Here is a 15,309-nt window from a genome sequence, read left to right on the forward strand (position 1 = left end):
CGGATTCTGTCCCGGTTGCCCCTCTTTCAGTCCAGCTCTCTGCTATAGCCCGGGAAGGCAGTGGAGGATGGCCCAAGTGCTTGGGCCCTGCACCCACATGGGAGACCAGGAGGAAGCACCTGGCTCCAGGCTTTGGATCAGTGCTGCATGCCGACCATGGCAGCCATTTGAAGGGTGAACCAACAGAAGGAAGACCTTTCTCTCTGTCTCTCTCTCTCTCACTGTCTAACTTTGCCTGTAAAAAAAAAAAAAAAAAAGTACATGGTATAAAAAGACATGTAAACAGATAAGTGTGATATAAGTACTGTGCAGGAAGTCAGGTCGGGTAAGTGCAACCTTAATAAACTTTTGAGATGCTAAGCAAAAACTTAGACTACAGGTAAATCTCAATGAGTGGTTGTTTACTAGTTGTGCAGGAGAATGACAAATTCTCATCACAGGACGTGGCATAAAAAAAAAAAAAAACCTGTGGCATAAAGCTGCAATATCTCTTTAAAGAAATAGGAGGAAGTTGAAAGAGTGGAGAAGATATTTCAGGAAGATGAAAAATAAAGCTAGAGGAGTAGAAAGACAGGGGATGCTTTGCGTTATGTTCAGTCATTGGTACTTTATTCTGCAGGTAAAGTGCTGCTAGACAGAGTATTAGCACCAATACAGTAATGCAGCTGGATTTATGCTTCATGCTAGTGGCAGTGTGGGTTGGACTGGAGCAGGCAGGACTGAAGCAGGAAGTCAGTTGAACATCATCCATGAAGCAGATGATGAGGGCTCCTGTGAGGACAGGAACCAAATCTGCATTGTTCATTGCTGTATCCCAGGCACCTGGAACACTGTCTGCTACTAAGTCTACCTTTGTTAAATCAAAGAGTGATGGTGAAATGTTTCTTTACGTAGTTTGCAGTTATGTATAGAGGGAAAAAAAAAAGCCAGGCATGCATATTTTACTCACACACTATTGGAGAGATTGAGTTGCTTTATTTGTAAAGTTTACAACTAAATGTAGTAACAGTTAAATAATGAAAAGCTCTGGCTAACTGAGTTTTCTGGTTAACTGAGGATGAAATGAAGTTGCTTAGGATAATATAGTCTCTGTAGTATTAATATAAATATTTGATGCAATCTCTTAAGTATATTTGATGCAATCTCTTTTAAGTCTGTAACAAATGCTTTTGATAAGTTCGCACTTTACAAATCAGAACTTCGATAGCTAAAATTTACAAATCTGCTATAGTCACTGAGAACTATAATTAAAGAACAAAAAATTAACTCAAAGTTACAAGATGGGGCAGGCATTTTGTGTAGTATTTAAGATACTGATCAGGATGCCCATGTCTGACATTGGAGTATCTGGGTTCAATCCCCAGCTCCAACTCCTGATTTTAGCTTCCTACTAATGGGAGGCAGCAGGTGACAGCTCAAATAATTGAGCTCCTGCCGTTTTCATGGGACACCTGAATTGAGTTCCTAGATTCAGCTTCAGCTCTGAGGCATTTGGGGAGTGAACCAGTGAATGAGAGTTCTCTGTCTCTTTCTCTGCTTCTTAAATAATTTTTTTTTTTTAATTACAAAAGGAAGACAGTTGTAGAAGCCCATGAGAAAAGAGATGCTTTTCCAAAATCAAGTTTGGTCGAAAAATAAAGACAGATGATAACTTTAAAGATAATAAATAGGCTCATTAAATAAAATGAGCTTTAAAAAGCAATGATAGCAGTAATTATGAAGTCAGCTCAGGATGGCTCATTGTCTGGAAGAATGTGATTCCTTTCCACCACCTTGTCAACACTCTCTTAAGTCAGCCACTAATGACTATGAAATAAAAACATAGGAATCATTTTTGGACCAATTTTGACTCATGGAGGAGAAGAGGACTAGAAACAGTTACAGTTTTGATACAAGCAAGACCGTGGAACCAGAGACGCTTCTTTCACCGGGTCAAGTTTTCAGTTTCTGGCAGCTGGTCTGGAATAGAAATGTTCCTAGCCTATAATTTTTTAAAGATTTATTTATTTACTTGAAAGGCAGAGAGAGAGAAAGCGAGCAAGCGAGCGAGCTTCCACCTGCTGTTTCACTCCCTAAATGGCCACAACGACTGAAGCTGAGCCAATTCGAAGCCAGGAGACTGGAGCTTCTTCCAGGTCTCCCACATTGATGCAGGGGCCCAAGGACTTGGGACATCTTCTACTTTCCCAGGCACATTAGCAGGGAGCTGGCTTGGAAGTGGAGCAGCTGGGACTTGAACCAGAGCCCATATGGGATGTCGGCACTGCAGGTGGTGGCTTTATCCCCTGCACTATAGTGCCAGCCCCAGCCTATAATTTTTTAATACTTCGAAAAATTGAGAACCTAATTCAGAGTCTGTGGAAAATTTGGAAACTTCAGAAAAATATAAAAAATCAAGAAAAACTTCCAGGTTTGTATTTTTTTAGAAGCTGCTACTGTTAGTATTTTAACATAATTCTTTTCAATATTATGTCTTTGCATTGTTTTACAAAGTTAGAATCCTGTTAAAAAACTAAATTTTCCATTACTTTATGTAAGTTTCCTAACATTACTATTTTTTTTTCTTTTTTTGACAGGTAGAGTGGATAGTGAGAGAGAGAGACAGAGAGAAAGGTCTTCCTTTTTGCCGCTGGTCCACCCTCCAATGGCCGCTGCGGCTGGCGCATTGTGCTGATCCGAAGCCAGGAGCCAGGTGCTTCTCCTGGTCTCCCATGCGGGTGCAGGGCCCAAGGACTTGGGCCATCCTCCACTGCCTTCCCGGGCCATAGCAGAGAGCTAGCCTGGAAGAGGGACAACCAGGATAGAATCCGGCGCCCCAACCGGGACTAGAACCCGGTGTGCTGATGCCGCAAGGCGGAGGATTAGCCTGTTAAGCCACGGCGCCAGCCCTAACATTACTATTTTTAATTGATTGCATGGTAATTCATGTATGAATATATCATGCTTTTCTAAGTAATTTTACTAATGTTTCTTTTTTTTCTTTTTTTTTTTTTTTTGCAACTTTGGATATAAGTATTTGCTTAAATTTACAATTTTCTTAAAGATATATTAGTAACATGGATTCTTATTATCCAGTGGGGTAAGGCCTGGATATGCCAGTCAAGGACTGTCTTGAGGCCTTCTTGTCCAGGAGAAACCTCATAGGCCCTACTTGCTGATGGATGGTCAGTGACTCAGGGTTGCATTGCCAACTTGCATTGTGATGCCTGACCATGCCAGGGCTTCCTGTGACATGATAGGACCTCATCTTAAGTAGGAGAGAAAGCATCACTGCAGTTCAATCTTGTGTCCTGTGAAGGAATGGGGAAAACTTTGGAGGCCGTGATCACGGATCACCCCTCAGCCTCGAGTAGCCAGTGCTCCTTGCTGAGAGATGTGTCTCTTGAGCTTATTGCAACAAAATGTAAATGGGGCAAGAAAATATGCCTCTGTGCCCATTTTTACCAATTTTGAAACCTAGTTTTCTATGGAATAGTAGAGTAGGACACATTTTGAAGAGGAATATAGGGACTAGTGGGTAAGCCACCACCTATAAAGCTGGCATACAATATGGGTACCAGTTTGAGTCCTGGCTGCTCCACTTCCAATCCAGCTCCCTGCTAATGGCCTTGGAAAAGCATCAGAAGATGACCCAAATCTTGGGCCCCTGCCACCCATGTGGGAGACCAGGAAGAAGCTACTGGCTCCTGACTTGAGCCTGCCTCAGGCCCTGCCATTGTGTCATTTAGGGAGTGAAGCAGCAGATGGAAGACTTCTCTCTCTGTCTCTCCTTCTCTTGCTCTCTTTCAAATAAATAATTCTTAAAAAAAAAAGAGTATAGCTAAATTAGAATGACTTTTTAAAAATTTATTTATTTATTTGAAAGGCAGAGTTACAGAGAGGAAGAGTCAGAAAGAGAGAGAGAGGTCTTCCATCCGGTGGTTCACTCCCCAGATGGCCACAATGGCCAGAGCTGTGCCAATCTGAAGCCAGGAGCCAGGAGCTTCTTCTGGGTTTCCCATGTGGGTGAGGGGGTGGGGAGGGGATGTGTGGGAGCCATGGACTTGGGCCATCTTCTATTGCTTTCCCAGGCCATAGCAGAGAGGTGGATTGGAAGTGGAGCAGCCAGAACTCAAACCTGCGCCCATATGGGATGCTGACACCACAGGCAATAGCTTTACCGGCTATACCACAGTGGGTTGAGCTGTGGCCTGTGATGCCAGTATCACATGTGGGTGCCTATTCATGTCCTGGCTGCTTCACTTTCAATCCAGCTCCCTACTAATGCATCTGGGAGAGCGGTGGAGGATGGCCAAAGTGCCTTGGCCCCCCTGCCACCAACTTGGGAGACCAGGAAGAGTATCCTGGCTCCATTGCAGCCATTTGGATGGTGAGCCAGCAGAGAGAAGATCTCTCTGTCTTTCCCTCTTGTCTCCATGTAACTCTGCCTTTCAAAAAAATTAATTTATTTTGAGTGTTGGATCACAGCTGCAATATCATTAATTGCACACGGAAGTCTATATTTATAAACCAGCAAATCTAGCTGACACAATAAGCTAAACACAGACTAACTGCAGTACCCATAGGGTTTGCTCTCCTTACCATCAAAACAATTTCAGGTAATGGAAATTCACTAAGGTATCTTACCCCGACCCGGAATATCATTAGGAAGTTTGTGGTTCTTCCAGACGAATGTGGGGCTCATATCCACTGGGATAGTGTTATTCATGTGGGTGTCATAAGTCAAAAGAATCTTGTACTGTGTCAGCATGCAAAAAGAAAAAAAGAACAAAAAAAGACATTTTAGAAAAACTTCTGATGGGATGGACTATCTTGCCCAGTGGTACTGGAGTTTCATAACACTTCTCAGTGAAACAAGGTAATTATTAACCAGTTCAGAACTAGTTAGGATCTTCTCATTGGTACATAGCATGAGTATGGATCTAAATTCCAGGTGCGCTTATTCGTTTTCTATTTCTTTATGACCATGTACTTTACAATTAAACCCTGCCCAATGCAGAGTCTTTAGGTCTTGAGAGAACTAGTTCAAGTCTTTCATTTTATCAATGCTAAAATAGAAGCCAAAAAATAGTAAATGGCTGGCTCCAAGTCACATGGCAAAAGAAGCACAAGTGTCTTCTATAACATTTAAGTTGCTTTTAAAAACCTTCTCTGGAGAAAAATGCACTACTGCTAGAAGCCATTATATCACTCTGATACATGTCAAGGGGCCTTGAAATAATGCTGCATTTAAAAAATTCTATCAATTACCTCATTTTCTAATCTCTCTTATCCCTTTGCTCTAATGTGCTTTCTGTACATGCCATTTAATTTGGTTTGTATGATAAGCGGTTTCTTTTCTAAGTAATCTGCTAATGGAAATATTAACAAATCTTCAAATTACTGCTGCATTTATTAAGTTTTGTAGAAGACAGATGGAAGCAACAGAATATGTCATTGAAATCTTTAGTTGTAGAAATGAATAAACAATCTTTAGCAAAGACTTGTTATCCCATCTTTATATTAATTTATTTGGATGGCTTAACATATATATTACAGTGAATATTCAGAGTAAGAATTCTACGTGTGAAAATACTTAAGGAGGCCAGCGCTGTGGCTTAACAGGCTAATCCTCCACCTTGCGGCGCCGGCACACCGGGTTCTAGTCCTGGTCGGGGCGCCGGATTCTATCCCGGTTGCCCCTCTTCCAGGCCAGCTCTCTGCTATGGCCCGGGGAAGGCAGTGGAGGATGGCCCAAATCCTTGGGCCCTGCACCCGCATGGGAGACCAGGAGAAGCACCTGGCTCCTGGCTTTGGATCAGCGACATGCGCCGGCCGCAGCGGCCATTGGAGGGTGAACCAACGGCAAAAAGGAAGACTTTTCTCTCTGTCTCTCTCTCTCACTATCCACTCTGCCTGTCAAAAAAAAAAAAATAGAAAATACTTAAGGAATACTACCCCAATATAAGGCAGAATTTTAAAGCTAAAGCGAACTATCTCAGATTGTAAATAACCTCTTGGACCAGGCATTTGAAGCAGTGGAAAAGATGCTACTTGGGATGCCCCTACCCCATACTAGAGTGTCTGGATTTGATTTGTACCTGCACTTCCAATTCCAGCTTCTTGCTAATGTGCATCCTGGGAGGCAGCAGGGGATGGTTCAAGTACTTGTGTCCCTGCCAACCACATAGGTGGTGCTTTTGGAGTTGCTGACTCTGGCCTGGGCCTGACCCTGACCTAGGTGTTGTAAGCATTTGGGGAGTGGATGAAAGTTCTCTGTTTTTAAGTAAAGTAAATAAAAATTTAAAATATATTCAAATAAATAAAGTATTCCTTCATTGTTGCTCCTCTTCAAGTTATCCCTCCTCACCCAGATTACCACATATTTTCTGATAAGCAGTAGGATGTACTTTCTTGGTATCCACAGAAGTATACAGAAGTATCATAGTAGTGTCAATATCCCCACAGTCGTCCAAAGTTACAGGACCCGTATACCCTAGGACAAATCCAGAGAGCGTTAGAGGTCATTGTTAATGTTTTACCTGACAAGTGGAATTCTGACAGCGTATAATATAGGTTCACATGACTCTATTTCATATTCAGTGAGAAATTATTACCCTTAATCATCTAATCAGAGGATACTTAGATTGGTTTTTGACCCTGAGATCTCTGAAGAGTATTTTTATGTCAGTTAGTTTTAGTCAGCAGAAAAAAAATGTATTTTCATTTCACTTAGAACAGCAATAAATCTAACCAGAGAATAAACTCAACTATTAGTGATGAATTTTTGCTAAAAATATTTACTAAACTGGTAGCAGTCTGTAGATCCCTGTATAATCTAAATTACATTGTAAAAAGATCAAGATCTCTTCACTATCACTTATTGACTGAAGATATAAAACATCACTTAAGTTCTCTGAGTTCAAATCTTTTATCTATGACATAATAGCAATATACGATGGACATTTGAAATGGCTGTTAAGGTTAAATATGACTAAATCAATTTTTTTTGACAGGCAGAGTGGACAGTGAGAGAGAGAGACAGAGAGAAAGGTCTTCCTTTGCTGTTGGTTTACCCTCCAATGGCCGCTGTGGCTGGTGCGCTGTAGCCGGCGCACCGCACTGATTCAAAGCCAGGAGCCAGGTGCTTCCTCCTGGTCTCCCATGCGGGTACAGAGCCCAAGGACTTGGGCCATCCTCCACTGCACTCCCGGGCCACAGCAGAGAGCTGGACTGGAAGAGAAGCAACCGGGACAGGATCCGGCACCCTGACTGGGACTAGAACCCGGGGTGCCGGCGCCGCAGGCAGAGGATTAGCCTATTGAGCCGCAGCGCTGGCTAAATCAGCAATTTTACATGGTTCAATGTAATAGACAATATTTATTTCATATTTACTAAATACTAGACTGAGCTAAATGTTTTATATGCATTGATCACTTTATTATCCCTGGAATACTATGATACAGACAATATTATTGTCTTTATATTTTTGATGAGAAATTATTGAAGTCAGAGATATTAAGGAACTGGTCCAGGGCACTGTATGGTTGGTGGGTGGCTAAACTAGGACATAAGCAAATATCTCCTGGCTCTCAGCCTGGGACAGTGGCCACTGGGAAGCCTGACCATCATCATGGATGTGGGAACATTAAGAATGCACAAAGCATGGCTGGCAGAGCTTGGGACACAAGGAATGATCATTAAATACTTGTCCTTCCCTTCCCACTTCTGCAGGGGTATGGAAATGACCACTTCATGTTATTGTCACACACCACAGCCATTGGTGCTGCCCTCAGAACTGATGCCAGCAGAGGAACACGCATCGTGTGGGAAGACAAAGGATTCCCATAGGAAAACCATAAGGCAACTTAGAGAAGGTATCTATCATTTGTCTGTTACTCAGTAGACACTACATTTAAAAGGAATTTCCTTCAAACTTTCAGGATGAAATTTGGAAAAATGAAAGATGAGGGTTTCAGTAGAGGCTCTGGGGGAAAGGCAACACAGATGCGTATGGTTCAGAGGGGAGAGGGGTATGTGTTGCCTTGGAATCATTAAAAGTTTTATTACAGGCTTAACAGTCATGGTTTCTACCCTTGAAGAATGGGAGATGTGGAGGAAACAAAATCAAACCACAGATATTTCTCTTCTTGCTAGCTTCTAAGCATAGCCTTGGTATCACCTAATTAAAATGTCCTGGAATCAGCTTGTCCATACATCCAAGGCCTGAGCCCCTTGCTCTTTCTATATCCAAGATTCTGAAAGTCTGCAGCATAAACTGGAGTCCATATATCAACAATGGCATCCCCAAAGTTTATGTAACCATGTTTGCCTCTATGGAATTGAAAGGTCTTTAGCCATTGAACCATGTATTGCTACATTCATTCTTTGTTTCCCAAAGTCCATTCACAAAGCCCAATCTCTACAGTTTGTTATTGAGTGCTCTGAGGAGACCAGTACCTTGGAATGTGAGGTTCCTGAAAGCATGAGCAAATTTGGAGGTGGTAATATTTTCTCCATTTTTAAGAAAAGTCTTCAGCATGTGTCCAAAGAGCAAGGTGCCATCCAAGTAAGCAAGAGCGAAGTCATTTCTTGCCTGAATGAGGAAGGGAAATCTTAAAATAGGTTCAAAAAAGAGATTAGGTCTTCAGCCTGGAGTGAAATGTTCTTGGGGTCAGCTGGGTAAAGTGGGAAAGTAGGGGAACATGTGGGGAGTTGGAGGGATGGGTGGTGGTAAAGGAGACTTCTGGAAAGTCCTTCCTTGGGTCAGTGCTCTTTATTACTCATGTCACAGTTATGCTGCCTTTTGGGATCAATAAAACAAGAACACCGCCTTTAGGGCAGTAATTCCAGGCAGTTATACTTCCTTCCTATGATAAAATACATAATTGCAACCAGGAAAGTGGACATAAAACATTTTCATAATTCTTGTAAAATTTTATGTAAAGATAGTGCTTGCTTGCAGTTTAATGTACATTAAAGTGCAAAAGAGAAAACCAACAATTGCAACCCCTGTCTTTCAGTATACTGGGTAGGACATGAGGAGTTGGGATTGGATGATACCATCGCACTTGCTCTGAAGACAGTCCTCATTGGGTATTACTTCATGCCCCTATGTGAGAGCACTTCAAAAGTTTTGTAAAAAAATGGAATTGAAACATGTTTATTTGGTTGCAAAAAATGTTTGAAATTCATGCATAGTCTTTGCATGACATTCATTTTCATGAAGTTTTTGAATACCCCTCATATGCATGGATTTCAATATTTTTACATCAAGCAGACTTACCTTTGAAAGGCAGAAAGATTGAGTGGGGAGGGGAAAATAGAGTGTGCTGGTTCACTCCACACATGCCTGCAACAGCCAGGGCTGAGTTGGGCTGAAGCCAGGAACCTGGAACTCAATCCAGGTCTCTATTCATGTGGCAGGGACCCAAGCACAAGAGCCTTCACCCCCTGCCTCACAGGGCACACATTCCAGGAAGCTGGAATCTGGAGTGGCCCTGGGACTTGAACCAAGGTACTCTGATACAGGATATGGGTATCACATGTGGTGATTTAAGGGCTACACAAAATGCCTGCCTCTGAACTTTTCTTCTTTTTCTTTTTTTTTTTTTTTTGACAGGCAGAATGGACAGTGAGAGAGAGAGAGAGACAGAGAGAAAGGTCTTCCTTCCGTTGGTTCACCCCCAAAATGGCCACTACGGCCAGCATGCTGCACTGATCCGAAGCCAGGAGCCAGGTGCTTCTCCTGGTCTCCCATGCGGGTACAGGGCCCAAGCACTTGGGCCATCCTCCACTACACTCCCGGGCCACAGCAGAGAGCTGGACTGGAAGAGGAGCAACTGGGACAGAAACTGGTGCCCCAACCGGGACTAGAACCTGGTGTGCCGGCGCCGCAGGCGGAGGATTAGCCTATTGAGCTGTGGTGCTGGCCTGAACTTTTCTTCTAATTCAATTTTCTACAAACTTTTTGAGGCACCTTCATATCTACAAAAGGAAAATACTGGGAAGGATCAAAACTCCTCTGATTCTCTGGCGGGTGTGTGGTGATCTTCACAGAACTGGGCTATGAATGAAAAGTTCTTTCTTTACTGAGACTCAGTGAGTTCTGTGACCTCAGGTACTTTGGACTGCTTGCCTGTGCAGAATCCCATTTTTGCCAGAGTCAAGAAGGAGGACAGCAATCTCTGGATATGGCACCCAGAATTATATTTGCAAGAAAATATAAACAGGAAAAAGAAAGCCTCTTTGACTCATTTCAGTTTCTTTCACTGAACTCTCTGTTTCATGAGATGAAAAGGATCCAGTGAACACCCAGCCCCCTAAGAGATTGTAGCCCTTGATTTTTGCAGGGTCATAAATTGGAAGACTCAGAGCCACCACTCCAGTAAAAACAGATACTCTCAGAAGCATCCAACTTACTTATAGCTTTTGGTGCTTGGCCCCGTAGACTGGCCATCCCAAGGTTGTTTACTGGCTTAAGAGTTCCCTTTACCCTTCCTCCCAATCTAAACCTGCTCATAACTGTTGACCTAGGAGGGCAGAAGGCATCCTGTAAACTGAGTCAAGGTACAGTGGTCAACAAAGCTTAATGTACTATTAATGCCAAAGGCCCTGCATTATAAGAGGGACTATGATTTTATGTCTAAATGGAGTCCCTCCTCCTGGGACAAATGCTAAACCAGATGGGCTACTGGGATAACAGGAATAAACCAGAACTGTCCTGGGTAAATTGGGATGGTGCTCAGCTGAATTACAGCAGAGGTCAATGTCTTAACCTAGGAAGACATCTGCAAAGGTAGAATTCTGATACCAGCTAAAGGAGAGAGTTGCTTTGGGAGGTACAGAACTTTCTTGTACTCTTTCCTTTATTTTATATTGTTTGGCTTCTACTGAAGTGTAAGAGTGACCCTTGACAGCAAGATTTCTTCCTGTCTTTCCATATTGTCACCTTTGTTCTGACATGACAGAGTACTGTTGTGCTGGTCTAGAATTTAGCAAATTGACTTGGAGTGATAAGTTTGATTTTTGGATCCTCCTATTTCAAAATTATATACATGTAGTTGTTCTTAGTTAATATTTGTTCGGTGCACTGAAATGAGAAGAGATAATTGCTCATTTAAGAATGCAGGTCCCAAATAAGAGGATGATTATATCACCCTATAGAAGGGGCTTCAAACATTTATGGAAAATTCACATTATCTTTTAATTCTATTTTCCCATGAATACTTTTAAGCTCCTTTTTCTATTCCTATGTATTACACACACACACACAAACACACACACACACATCTTACCGGCAGATCATCTTTGGAGAATGAGTTATTTAAGGTGAAATTTCCAGGAGGTAGTGTCAGAACAAGGACATTTTTCATATAGTCAGGGGCTGTGACACTGTCATTGAAGTAGTAGTTACTGTAATAAAATGCACAGGTTCTTAGTGAAAATTAGGTTCCTCAGAAAATAAAGACATATCTTCCACATTTTACAAAACTATAACATGAGCCTTGAAAATAGTCAGAAACATTGTTTTCAATTTCCAGATAGGATTATTTTCTTCTATACTTGGCAAATTGAATAAAAGAACTTAGGTACCTATAAATCAAAATACACAAATGGAAAGGAAAAATCAGGATACAGGTACTCCTTTGAGAGAGCTTTTGTTTTCAAGACTTAGAAACTGTTAATTTATACCTGGAACCTTTCTTTTCCTTAAACATCCTTAAGAATATAAATATACTAGGGAGCAGGTGGTTGGCATAATTGTTCATATACCTGTGTCCCACTTCAGGGTGCTGCCTGGGTTTGATTCCAAGCTACAGCTCCCAACTTCAGCTTCCCACCAATGCAGACCCTGGGAGGCAGCAATGATGGATCAATGAATTGCCACCCACATGGAGACCTGGATTGTGTTTCTGGCTCCTGATTCTGACCTTGACTTACCCCAGCAACTGTGGGCCTCTAGGGAGTAAACTAGCAAATGGAAACTCTGTCTCTCTTTCTCCTCTTCTATCCATCTCTCAAATAAATTAAAATATAATAAGGATTGCGAGATGGCAGACATAAAATTTGTCTTTAGGCCTACTTTTCAAATGGTTAAACTCAAGCATAAACTTTTTCTCTAACACTGTAAGTTTTTGACATGTAGGGTATTGGTTTATTGATCTTTGTATCATCAACTCTTAGACAATAGTTGGCTCATTGTAGACTCAATACCATTTGAAGTTGCTCTGATAATCATATGGGTTCTAAACTTCCTAATACTTTAGATGCTTTAATATGCATACAATCTAACTTTAAAAAAATTTTAACACATATATAAAAATCATATATATCTATGGGGTATCATGTGATATGTCAATATATGTATACATTGTATAATGTCCAATTAGGGTAAACAGATCTATCTCTGCAAATACTTAACATTTCTTCATGAGAAAATATCCAAAATCCTATTGCCTAGGATTTTTTTTAAGAATATAACATGTTTGAAATGCTATAAGTAGGGTGATTATCATTTAATGTTTAAACACAACTTTGTACTAAAGACTGTTGGATATTTTGCCCATACGATCACATCTAATTCCAAAAGCACCCCCATAAAGTGGACATTCTAATTCTCATTTTATAAATGAGAAGATTTATATAGATTTATTTATTTGCAAGTCAGAATTACAGTGAAAGAGTGAGAGACAGACAGACACACATACATACACACATACACACTGAGGGGGTGGGGAGTAAGAGAGTGAGAGACAGAGAGAAAGAAAGAGATCTTCCATTCGCTGATTCATTTCCAGATGGCCTCAATGGCTGAGGTTAACTCAGGCAAAAGCCAGGAGCCAGGAATTTTATCTAGGTCTCCCACTTGGGTGGCAGGGACCCAGGTACTTGGGCCATCTTCCACTGTTTTTCCCAGGACATGAGCAGGGAGCTGGATCAGAAGTGGAGCAACCAAGACTCAAACCGGCACCCATATGGGATACTGTCGTTCAAAGTGGAAGCTTTACCCACTATGCCACAACCCAGGCCCCCAGACGAGGAGATTTAATTTCAAGATGTCAAGAAATACCTGAATCAAAAAAATCAGGAGTATCAGAATTAGAATTCAAACACAAGTTATGTCTAGTTTTGAATCTTCCTAAAACACTACCACACGTCTTTAGGGAATAGTGACAATGGAATGCCTGCACTCAGGTAGTTGACTGAGGATTTTTCAAAGTAAAATTACACTAACCTGGCTACACTAAGGACTTCTTTTAGAAGATGAAGCAGTTGTTGAAATCAACGTGGTTGTAGGAGTGAACTATTGATAATTCTGCCTTCTTTCCTGTACTTAGGCAGCTAAAAGCCTAAGTTGTATGATTAATAATTTGTGTGTACAACTAGCTGTGAAACAGCTTCATAGTTCCTGTGCCACATGTTTAGTGTGGGTGAAACAATGAAGCACATGTGGGAAACATCTAACATCGTAATTGTTTGGCTCTGAATACAGACAGGTAATGATTAATGATCTAGTCAGATAAGTGAGGGCATGTGATCTCACTGATGGGGACAAGGGGCAGAGTCATACCGGTGATCTCTGACTCAAGTACTGCTTTGGCACAGTTTGTTAGTGGAGTCTCCAACCATATTAGTGGTTAAAAAAAAAAAACAAACAGGAAACAAGATAGGTTGTGATAAAAGGTGGTTTGTTTTCTCTGGAATTTTCTCTCCTTAGTTCTAGAGAAGTGTTGCTGTTCTTGCTTACTTAGTGACCATACTGCAGAGGCAAAGAATAATTGTTGTCAAATAGACTGATAACTTTAACTTCACTCTTATCAAAAGTAGCTGAAGGAAAAGTAATCTAGGATCAAAGGCCATTAGCAATTGAAGGGATAAAATTGTGGTGCCCAACTCCAGGGACAATATTTTTGAGTAATATAGTTGATTTATCATTTTCTGGAAAAAGACCTTAAAATCAAACTGGAAATAAGGATCCCGTGTTGATTAAGTAGGCCTCACGGATGAATGGACATGTTGGTTTAATGGGGCTTTAATGAAACTTTTGTATTTAGACATAATGGGAGGTGTCAAAGGAATACATCTCTGCTAAGGTCACAACTGATTAGATAAGTGATCATGTGAAGAGGAAGGCAGGAAACTTTGGTCCAAATATTATCATACTGAACCCCATACGAGGCTGTGTGAAGCAAGGGAAGTGAGAATGTGTCTTTTGGAAATCCTTGGAGTATTTCCTTTCTGAAAGAAGAAGGGTTCTTCCAAATATTATACCTACTTGAAGAGATCCACCAGAATAATGACAGTGTCTTCAGCTACTCTCCAGTCACCCTTCAATTTGTTGATGACTTTTGGTTCACCACACATAACAATCACTAGAAGAGAGACAGCAAGACAAGGAGAGAAATGCATGATGATCTACACACAAATAGGGAAGGGAACCAATTGCCTGAATGTAAACCCAGTAGATTTAAACCCATGTTCCATTTTTAAAAATATTAACACCAATTCCTCAAATTCATCCCTCTTCTTCTTCCTTCCCTTTTATTTTTTTTCTCATTTACAATTTCAAAGTCAGAATAGAACTGTATGAAATCTTTGAAAAAACCATCTAGTCTATTGCCTTACTTTTCTAGATTCAAGGAGACTGAAGTCAGGATGCCAAGAGGATCCAGGAACTAGTAGATAAAAGAGGTAGCTTTGACAGTCAAGTTCATGAGTTGCTGATCCAGATCTTAGTCCATTACGACAGACTGGGGTGGTTACAAAAGCTATTTCCTTGATAAATAATATGCACTTCATCATTTGCAGGTGGAGGATTAACCTACTGTGACGCATTGCTGATATTTTCTTGTTTGTAGAGAGAACTCTATGGAAAGTGTAGAGTAGAGTGCAGTAGAGGCCTGCACTGTGGCATAGTGGGTGGGGCTGCCGCTTGCAGTGCCAGCATCCCATATGGGCACTGGTTCGAGTCCCAGCTACTCCACTTCCAATCTGGCTCTCTACTATGGCCTGGGAAAGCAGTAGAGGATGGCCTGAGTCCTTGGGCCCCTGTACCCACATGGGAGACCCGGAGGAAGCTCCTGGCTCCTGGCTTCAGATCCGCGCAGCTCTGGCCATTGCAACCAATTGGGGAGTGAACCAGCAGATGAAGGATATCTATCTCTCTCTCTCTATCTATCTATCTATCTCTACATCTCCTTCTCTCTCTGTGTAACTCTGACTTTCAAATAAATAAATAAATCTTAAAAAATAAAATAAACATTATAATAAAGTTACATGTAACTACAGATCTCCCAAAATATACACAATATTTATACTTGTAATATT

The 15,309-nt window shown here is 41.3% G+C and overlaps 1 protein-coding gene across 3 annotated transcripts in view; it reads right to left on the reverse strand.

The window, feature by feature from the left end:
* GUCY2C (guanylate cyclase 2C) overlaps positions 1-15,309 on the reverse strand; it is a 104,103-nt gene that overhangs the window by 54,595 nt on the left and 34,199 nt on the right. For all 3 annotated transcript variants that reach the window (XM_062195506.1, XM_062195507.1, XM_062195505.1), the window contains 5 exons: positions 14,258-14,354; positions 11,277-11,394; positions 8,440-8,575; positions 6,390-6,475; positions 4,627-4,738 (listed from right to left, as the gene is read on the reverse strand). In XM_062195506.1, the coding sequence (XP_062051490.1) occupies positions 4,627-4,738; positions 6,390-6,475; positions 8,440-8,575; positions 11,277-11,394; positions 14,258-14,354 (549 nt within the window). The remainder of the gene's footprint in view (positions 1-4,626; positions 4,739-6,389; positions 6,476-8,439; positions 8,576-11,276; positions 11,395-14,257; positions 14,355-15,309) is intronic.

This window comes from Lepus europaeus, chromosome 6 (genome assembly GCF_033115175.1).
Source record: "Lepus europaeus isolate LE1 chromosome 6, mLepTim1.pri, whole genome shotgun sequence".
NCBI classification, from domain to species: domain Eukaryota; kingdom Metazoa; phylum Chordata; class Mammalia; order Lagomorpha; family Leporidae; genus Lepus; species Lepus europaeus.